The following is a 9,748-nucleotide window of genomic DNA, read 5'->3' on the forward strand; positions in this document are numbered from 1 at the left end:
ACTCTGTACACATGCAATACCCTTATGGGACCCTTGTAGTCATTTGGGGGTTTACAGTTGTCCTTTCCTGGTTTACTGTCAAGCCTAATTACCTGTTGATTGGACCTTAAACCACTACACACCACAAAGAAAACATGGAAACAAACAATAGTCTGATGTTTGTAAGTTTGCACTGGACAGCTTGGCTATTGTTCTGGTTCAACATGGTTCCAGATCTTTGAGGTTTCTGCCAGTAATAAGCCCCAGCTGGCCTTGCCATTTGATCTGCCCTGCTGGGCTGGCACCTTGGCACTAAGTCCAACACTTTTAAAGGAGGGAGATTTCTTTTCCAAATTCGCTTTTGTTTAGCACAAAAAACTCTAATTATCTTACATATAGAGTATGAAAGATAAAGAAATATATTCTACATTTAAACTTGTTTCCAAGTTGTTGTGAATAAAGAAGAATGAGAGGTAAAACAAAATCCGGACACTGTGATCACCCCTAGTGATAAGGAGATGGAACGATCTCGATTAAGAAAGACCAGCAGTGGAATTTCGCTAAGCTGTGGCAGTCTGGTCAGAACCCCAAGACACAATCCAGAGGAAGGAGGCCTGTGTTGACGTGGCAAGCTAACTGCTGTTTGGGTGAGTACACATACTTCTTTAAGTACCAAATATACTCAAGCCACCCCATCTTTCTAATGGCTCAGAGTACAGAAGTTGTGTGGAAATATAAAGGAAACGTATGATGATACTTTTCACAAAGGCTTGAACATGAGAAACAGCAACTTCACATGAATTTCATGTTGGTGTTAGAAGGTGTCAAGATATGTTAGCTTTAAGGTAGCATTACAGCTGTAGGACATATCAGTTTACCAATCATGATGTATACATAACATACAGGTATAAACATTTGGAAAGTAAGAGTGATGTATGTATTTTAAAACATGGGTGTGAAAGAAATTATCATATAGTTGTGCAAATTTATGATATTTTTCAGGTCTGTACTTCATGCCATTCTCTTAAATTTTGCCTTCTTGGTGCTACTGATGTTTTTATAAATCCCTTGAGGAACTGAAGTGGTCTTCTTTTCATAAACCAAAGCCATGACCACCACTGTGTTGGTTGGCGGTTGGCTCTCTTCCAAAACCTAAGAACCCTCAGTTCTGTCTTGAGTAACTACGCAGTCAGTAAAGGCTGCTGTTCCACATGTTTAGTGCACCTTAGGATGGAGCTTCTGCTTTTCACAGTTATACACAATTCTTCTGTCACTGTTGGTTCAGAGACAACTTTTGTCCTGTCCACATTTTCCCCATGGGGCCAGCCACAAGGGGCACATGTTTGTTTGATGCTGGGACAACTCCCAGACTTCTTACTTCCTGAACCCCTGGCACAGGACCTTCTTCAAGACTGTCTTCCTTCCTGACCTCTGATAGAATAGCCATCCTACTAGACTGGTGGTAAATGACCTCTAAAAATGCTCAGCTGATAGGGCTTGGCTTTACAATGTACTTGCCACTTACTGGGAAAATGCTTACTACTCTGGGGCTTTTGAGTTTGACAGTTTTCCACTGCCTTCCATCTGGGACTGTTCTGTGCTGTGCCAGTGGTTGAATTGAGCAAGATCCAGGTCATTGACATCCTGGAGAAGAGAGTGTTTTTCGCTTTTAGTCTCCAGACAGTTCAAAGTCAAGAACGCTGTAGGTGGGGTGATCATGGGAAATACACCAGATGTGCAATACTTCCTTCAGGTAGATCTAGTACCAAAAGAAAAAAAAGATTTAATTATGCTTTTAAAAAGATGTCCTCTATTGTCTAGCCTGGGTGCCAGACTATTTCCAGGGTCCACATGATCTGGCCAGCTCTTTGACTCTATCTAGGCCCAAGGAAATTTTCCAGTGTCTGTGAAGGCCCTGGAAACAGTCTGGCATCCAGCTTAATTGACTTAATTTTATTTTACAAAAGCCATTCTCTGCCAGACTTCATAGGTTGCTGGAAAAATAGTAGAAATTGGCCAAATACTGAAATAGGCTGAATAACATACCAGAGGAGTTAGCAGGTTTCAAACTATACTCCCATAGCCCGCTAACTCCTCTGGCATATTATTCAGTCCATTTGGCAACAGAGTATGGAGTCTGTCTCTGCATCACAGAAAGGTTGATGGATGTGACTTTCTATTGTTAGAGGCACTTGTGTTCTGGTTTCCAAGAAAACTGCATGGTTCCAAGTCATATGGTACAAATTAAGAATTCAAACAAAGCTATCATCCAGAGCAAGATGATCTAGACTTCTGGTGTCTCTTGCAGATTAGAGGGCTCCAGGTCTTACTGCAGAAAATTTTAGAGTTTTATCTGTTTTTTCCATGCATCTCAAACTTATAACACTGCAAACTGTTCTTTCTTCCATAATTGTCGCTATTATTGTTTCAACCATTAATGTTATACTGCTAAGTCTTAATTTTACCATGTCCAAACATTTCTCAGTTTTATGTATAATTTGATAGTATAATGTTATACTGCAGTGTCATAATATTGCAGTGGAGAGGCTCTGAAAATCATGAAAATAACCCACTGCAAACATTTAAAGATTTACAGTATATCAGTAGAAGAGTTTGCTTACTCCCAACATTTTAACAATGTGTGATTAATTAAGATTAGTTAAATTTTTTACTTTGATGTGTTTGGGGAGACCTTAATCTGAAACATATGTCTGGTCCAATCAAAAAAAATTGATAAAGGCCTACTTTACACTTGCCATGCTTATACTTGCCACGCCTTACATTTGCCACGCCTATGCGAACCGGTTCGATACCGTTTCGGTTGTCTTTAGACCTACGGGCAGCCATTGATAATGATAGATTTGACCTTTGATAAAGACCATTCTATTGTTTGTAGAGACTGACAAAAATTTCACCCTGTCCCTGTCCATCCAAAAATCTGAACATTGATGAAAAGCTTAAAATGACAGATTTAACAAGGAAAAATTAACAACATGTAATGAGGGGGACAGAAAAAATCAAAGCTGGAGACAGCCCTGGTCAAAGGAGTTCTGAAAGTGCTCTACATTGAAATGATTTGTCTAGTGTTCCAACAACACTGTTTTGAATCTGATGGAGAATTTTTACTACTCAAATTTTGGTTTGTACAGTTAAGGCCTGCTCTCCTTCTTCCAAAGTTCTGTCTGTTGGGTGACATGTATTTTTCGTGGCCAGACTTGAAATTCCAAGCATAGGAAGTTGGCAGGACTGTTTAAGTAGGAAGAGGGACAGACCTCCAGTTCAGAAGGTGAAACTCGTCAAGCATGTGTGCTGCAGCAGTCTGGCTTCAATGTGTGCAACATGGAACAAACTAAAAGCCACTTTAAAAGGTGCACTTGCTGATGTACAGTGAGGGTTTTCTTCTGTTAAGTAATAGGTTGCAAGTTTGCAATGCTTATCTCAAAGAGAGTTGGTGGTTTTCACTGTGACCTGTGAACTCAACACCATGTACCTTAGCCTGGATGCCAGACCCCCAACCTCTACGATAAGATAGATAGATATTTCAGAGATTGTAGGTCTGCCATCCAGGCTACATGGACCTAGACTCAGTCTTTCATAAACTCAAAGACACCATCAGCTCTTGATTTTTACCACACCACAAGGTTTAAGTGGCACAAACGTGAAAAATTATGAAAGAAAGGTATACTGTAGGATAAAAAAATGTGCCTCAGACCAGCACACAAATGATAGTTTTTCGTTTAAGTAGCTCAGCTAGAGGAAATGTCAAGATGCAGCCCCATCTTCTTCAATCTTGTAAGGGCTTGTTAGCCCTTGCAAGGTACTGAACTAGGTAGCCTGGATGTCAGACTGTTTCCAGGGCCTGCAGCTCAGGGTCTAACTCAGCAGTCTAAAGCCGCCCTTAGCTATGGGGCTGATGAGCTTCCCTGTGCAGGCCCTTGAAACAGTCTGGCATCCAGACTAATATCCGGGCATGCCACTGGTAACAACCTCCAGAGGTTGACTGCCTTCATTTTGCTTTTTCTCATTCAACCCCTGACACATATACTGTAATGAAGATCGCTCTTTCCACAACTATTGGATTTTGGGGATGCTTATTTTTTCTCTATGATAGAGTCTATCAATCCCAAGGAAAATACTGATAGCTCAGTGCACACATGTTAGACATCTCAGCAGGATTTTGGCCATATGGTCACAAGTTCTCAGCTTTTATCAGCAGAGAGCTCAGCAAGGCAGGAAGTCTCAAAAGCGTTCCTGAAGAGCCTGGAGACTGAAAGATGGCTCAGGACAGCTGGATCCACTTCTGTATCCAAGACAGCCAAGACAGCAGGCAGTTACTTGAGTTCAAAAGTGGAAGTAACCTGGTAACCATTCTCAACGGCCGGCTTAGTGGTGTTTTACAAGTCCAATCGTCTTTTTCTGACAGCCTCTCTTTCCAGCTGGCCTTTCTAATAACTACCTGCCTGTAGAGACTGGAAGTGAATTAATTGAAACTAATCCTTGAAAAATTCATGGGCTTGAGCTAACGAACTAGGCGGGCGGGCAAGTCTGAAGACTCCCAGCATCAACACTCCCAGCACTGGGGAGCCCATGATGGTGCAGTTACCAGGCTATACTGGAAGATTTACAAAGCAGGCTACAGCAATATCTCTAACCCAGGGGGACATTAATTAGGGGGGCTACATGCCTTTTTCTGCAAGACATACCTATTTGGCCACTTCAATCGTACTATTTGTAGATAATTTATAGCCAGCCTCTAAAGTCTAATTCAAAGCAACTGAGCTTGTTCAAAGCAAGCTGTAATCATCGGATGGTTGAATTATTGCATTTGGGAAGTTTCTGAACGTTACAGAATAGCATAGTGACCATGTAGTATTAATTAGCGGAGCATTTGAACCTCTTGACCTTTTGAAATGCTATTTAAGGAGGCAAATTAAGTATGGCGTCATCTTGATTTTGCAAAAGTTTTATGGCACTGTGACTGTTGACGACTTGATGAAAACGTCATAGATTTCAATTTTTGTCTATCAAGACTCAAGGGGAACAGACAGAAGGATGATATGATAATGGAAGTTGGAAAGAGCCCAAGGAGGTAACCTCCTCCCTAAGACACATTTGGTTTATATTTATTTCCCCACACCTGACCCAGAAGGTCTCCTGAATGTTGGAGTGGACCCTGCCGTAGACAGTGAGGTAATGTCTGTTGTAACTGCCAAGTCACACACAGGTTTGTCAGGACTGTTGGATCACATGTGAGCTAACCACGTCAGCAGCCAGCTGTCAGGACCAGATGACTGAGTACTGGAAGTGAAGATTACCAAGTTGGCAATGAATTAACTTTCCAATTATTTTATAGTCAAGGTAAAAGGCAAAGGTAGTCCATACCCTTTTTGAGGCTGTAGGGGCAGTTTGTTGTTGTCCACTGTGTCTAGGGCACGATATCGGAAGATGGAGCACATCCCTCTCCTTTCACTACCTTTTACCTCCCCAACTAAGTTTGGTAGTACCCATTTATACACCTGGGTTGAGTGAAGAAAGTCATGTTAAGTGCCTTTCCAAGGACACAACATCTAGTCAGTAATGCTGGGCATCAAACCCATGACCTCTAGATCTTGTGTCCGCTAGCCAGGCCACTCAGCCATTCGTGCATGGTAGCAATTAAGCACATGATGGGATATGTGGAAGTGTAGGTAATGATATGGAAGTCTCTGGTTTTGAGGTTTCCTTTTTTTGTCTTCCAGTCTCCATCCATTCCTGATTGTCAAGGTGTTGCCAGATTCTCTATATGTCATCTTGGCCCACAAATTAAGTTCAGATGTCAACGTAACGTCTCTACCAAGTATAGGCCAAAGTTTTACTGGTTTATCAACAGTGTTGTCAGTGATATAATTAGCACATTGAGAATTGGTTCCTTGTGTTTTACAGAATGTTGCCAGCACAGGGCTGCAATGTCATGACAACTATTCTAAACATGGCATCTTGTTTTTTGTTTTCTAGGTCAGGTGTCAAACTGATCAGCACGATGAAGTTCTGGGCAGTACTTCTTTTGGGTGTCCTGGTTGGAACAGCTTTGGCTGCAAAGGTGAGAGGGATCTCAGAAAAGCTTCACAAACTTGCAGTGGAAGACCAGTATATTTACGATTAATTTAGACTAGAGGTTCTGGCAGTTGTATATATACATGTACATGTAAATGTTGTCTGGTAATTTAACTCTACTTTCTCGCTGAAAATTTCTTCTCTGCTACTCCTCTTCATGGTGATCATGGACAAGAGAACTGTACTCACACACCTTGCCAGAGCACCCTTTTTTTAAGAAAAAGTGGGAATGAAAGTAAATGTAAGTTCCTCAGGATTGGGACTTTCAAAGCATGATGTCACTGCAAGAGTGCAAGGATGAGGAAAATGCATAATTTCATGATATGATCCATTCCAAAAAGTAGTGTTTCCCATACAGTATTAAAGAGTGCAACATGTGATGTTGTGTTCTGACAGGACGTTGAAGATGAGCCAACTGAAGAGCAGATGGAGGAGGCTGATGATGTCCTGGAGGCACTAGGCAAGGATGATGAGATGGAGAAGGAGGAGGCAGATGATGATGAGGATGAGGAAGAGGATGATGATGATGATGAGGGGAAAATTGATAAACGTAAGGCCATACATATATGGTGGCTGTGGTGGTCGAGATACTGTTGACATTGGTTTAAGGGGGGCAGCATATGTTATGACACCCCAATGTTGGGGTGTGGGTTTTCGGGGGCTCAGAACATTGGGGTGTAACTGTCTGAGGGTATACAAAGCAATGAGAACCTTGTATTACAACATCTAGGATTATTTTCTGGTCTCACGATAACATGATGTAATAGTCTTGAATCATCTTTGCAGTGTCATCGATCAAATGATCTTAGAGGAATACTTAACTGAAAATTGTGTTTTTAAAGTGAATTTAAAAAAAAACCCACAGGCTTTCATTTTCTTTTCAAAGGTTGTGTTTGTGCTGAAAGTTTTATTTGCTGATGTTAGACTGACTGTATTGATGCAGATCCCTGTTTCGACAAGAAGTGCAAGCGCGGAGAGGTGTGTGACCTTGATGAGACCCTGAAGCCCATCTGTGTCTGCGCCAAGAAGTGCCCCGTGCCAGAAGACCCCAGTCTGTCTGTCTGCTCAACTGCCAACAAGACTTACCTCTCGGAGTGCCACCTCTTCAAGCAGAAATGTGACCTGGTACGAGTTCCAGCCTTTCTCTCCAGACCTCAGTCCAGGGCTGTCTCCTGAACCTTTCTCTACGTCCCGTGATGGATATTTGCATGTTTGGACAGACAAAAAATCTTTAACATCATGACATGAAGTTGAGTGGGAAGGAAGGAAAAATTGCTATGTTATAATTACACTTCAAATGATAGATACTTAGTGAAGCCTATATCAATGTGACAATCTCATATTTTGGACTAATGAAACACCTTTTGGTAAATATACAAATATCGAATGATAGATACTAGTCCTATATCAATGTAACAATGTTTTCAGCATGTTTTTGAAGAATTAAACACCTTTTGGTTGATATCTGAGTATTTTATGTCTCTTGCAGAAGAGCAGTGAGGATGGTAAAAGGGTGAGGATCCACCTGGACTACTACGGCCCTTGTAAGCAGATTGAGGAGTGTCAGGAGGAGGAGCTATCTGAGTTCCCCCTGCGTATGAGGGACTGGCTCAAGAACGTCCTGGTCCAGCGCATGTCTCTGGTATGGACAGCAAGAAGTGACTCTAGTTGTTACATTTGTTTGAGGGATTTGTGCAGTACCTGCTAGATATTCTTGCTGTACCTGGTAATTCCTGCCATACCTGGTCCTTTTTGTGCCATACATACACAATAACATCACACGGCGACAGTGCGTAGTTAATCGAAAGTCGTGTCTAGATACCCTGAACGACTATGATACACATATAGCCTAGGCTTAGGCAAACATTCCTGACCACCTCTCTCCTCACTGCCAAGTGGCATTTTACAAATTGCATCCAAAATTTCTGCAAACTGCAGTGACATGAGGTCTAGTGTGCTCAAGTGGGGTTCTTCAGAAAAGATAAAACATCATTTATGAAATTAGTATCAAACAATTGTCACAGTCTGAGAAATTCATTCAAAGTCACTTTGATGCAAATCACTTTCAAAGCATGATACAGTTGACACATACAAGTGCATTGTAGGTTCATACAAAATCTCCTATGGTTTACCTCTTAGGAACTGCTGACAGACAAGGAGATGTTCCACGCCAAGAAGATCTACGAGGACGAGCGACGCCTGAAGAAGCGCGCCGACGGTGGAGACTGGGAGGCCACCATCCTTCTGCGTGACTTCCGCAAGAACTACGCTCACTACGTCTACCCCATCCACTGGATGTTCTCCAAGCTGGACATCCACCCTAAGGACAGGTATGTTGTGTTCCTGTTGATTATCTTACCAGGTACATGTATGCCTTGGTGAGGATTGGTCAGATTGTGAGTGAATGTTAAGGTGAACGTAGAACATAGTACTAGTATAAAAGATGGGATGGAGGAAGGGAGGGGATGCATGAAAGAATGGAATGGAGGGAGGGGATACATGAAAGAATGGAATGGAGTGAGGAAGGGAGGAGATACATGAAAGGATGAATGAAGCTAGAGTGCACATGGCAAATTGATTGAGCATCATATTTTGTTTTGTTTTGCATGGTGGAAGGAGAAGAAAGCAACTTTTCAATCGTTAGTGTTCAGTTCAGTTCAGCTACAATGTTGGTGTCTGTATGCAGGTACCTGACCCATGCTGAGCTGGCCCCCCTGCGCGCTCCCCTGGTCCCCATGGAGCACTGCACAACCACCTTCTTCAAGACATGTGACGATGACGGAGACAAGAGAATCTCCCTGTACGAGTGGGGAGCTTGTCTGGAGCTGAAGGAAGGTGAGATGTCTGGAGAATCACTTTATTAAGAAAATTAACATGATTATGTAAACTTTCAGCCCATCACTGGAAGTACATGTATATGTAATGTCAGGCGTCCAAAAAATATGGAGGTTCATGGTTCTATCTTCGCACATGCAGCAAAATGCACTGTGGGTAATATGTCAAAGGTCAAGGCACCTGACTTGTGAACAAATCTATTTTTAAGTTGCTACCTTATAATTTTGGAACAAACCTATTGCTACTATTCTAGTTTGTGGTCTAGCTTCTAGATCTGTGTACAAGCCTTACATATTTCTAATCATCATTCTCTCATATCTGTTACAGAGGACATCAAGCAGTACCTGATTGACTAAGAAGTGTCCAGAGCAGTTAATATACAACTGATACAGGGGAATAAATATGGTGCTACTAGTCATTGGAACAATTCGATACTGAAATTTATGACTCCAGGTAGATGTATACTTTAGTAGCAGAGTTCTAGACTTAGTAATGTATTTTCTCCTCTATTTTTCTATGTTGTACAATGTGTAACAACAGCAAATACTGCTTAACAGCTGTAAATGATATGATATAATAGCCATAACTTGGTAACCATGAAAAGTATAATGTCTGTGCCATGTGTGCTCACGTAAGCAGTACATGTTTATCAATGGCATTATTATCTTATGCTTGCGGATGAAATCTGGGTTTTTATTCCAATGATACAATGTAACTACTTATTCCTGATGACCAGCCTCTTTCTCTTAACTGTTTTTAATAAATTTGAGCAATGTCAATTTTGACGTTTTTGTCTGTACTTTGTGATAAAATGGTGTAGACTTGCAAATACATGCATGTT

At 41.5% G+C, this 9,748-nt stretch overlaps 1 protein-coding gene across 1 annotated transcript; it reads left to right on the forward strand.

The window, feature by feature from the left end:
* Positions 1 to 510: 510 nt before the first annotated feature.
* On the forward strand, positions 511 to 9,686 carry LOC136448958 (SPARC-like). The gene is made up of 8 exons (XM_066448713.1): positions 511 to 626; positions 5,979 to 6,058; positions 6,469 to 6,622; positions 7,016 to 7,197; positions 7,562 to 7,714; positions 8,212 to 8,402; positions 8,759 to 8,907; positions 9,235 to 9,686. Exons 2-8 carry the CDS (start codon positions 5,999 to 6,001, stop codon positions 9,261 to 9,263), a joined length of 918 nt encoding a protein of 305 aa, XP_066304810.1. The 5' UTR covers positions 511 to 626; positions 5,979 to 5,998; the 3' UTR covers positions 9,264 to 9,686.
* The last annotated feature ends 62 nt before the right edge of the window (positions 9,687 to 9,748 follow it).

This window comes from Branchiostoma lanceolatum, chromosome 14 (genome assembly GCF_035083965.1).
Source record: "Branchiostoma lanceolatum isolate klBraLanc5 chromosome 14, klBraLanc5.hap2, whole genome shotgun sequence".
NCBI classification, from domain to species: domain Eukaryota; kingdom Metazoa; phylum Chordata; class Leptocardii; order Amphioxiformes; family Branchiostomatidae; genus Branchiostoma; species Branchiostoma lanceolatum.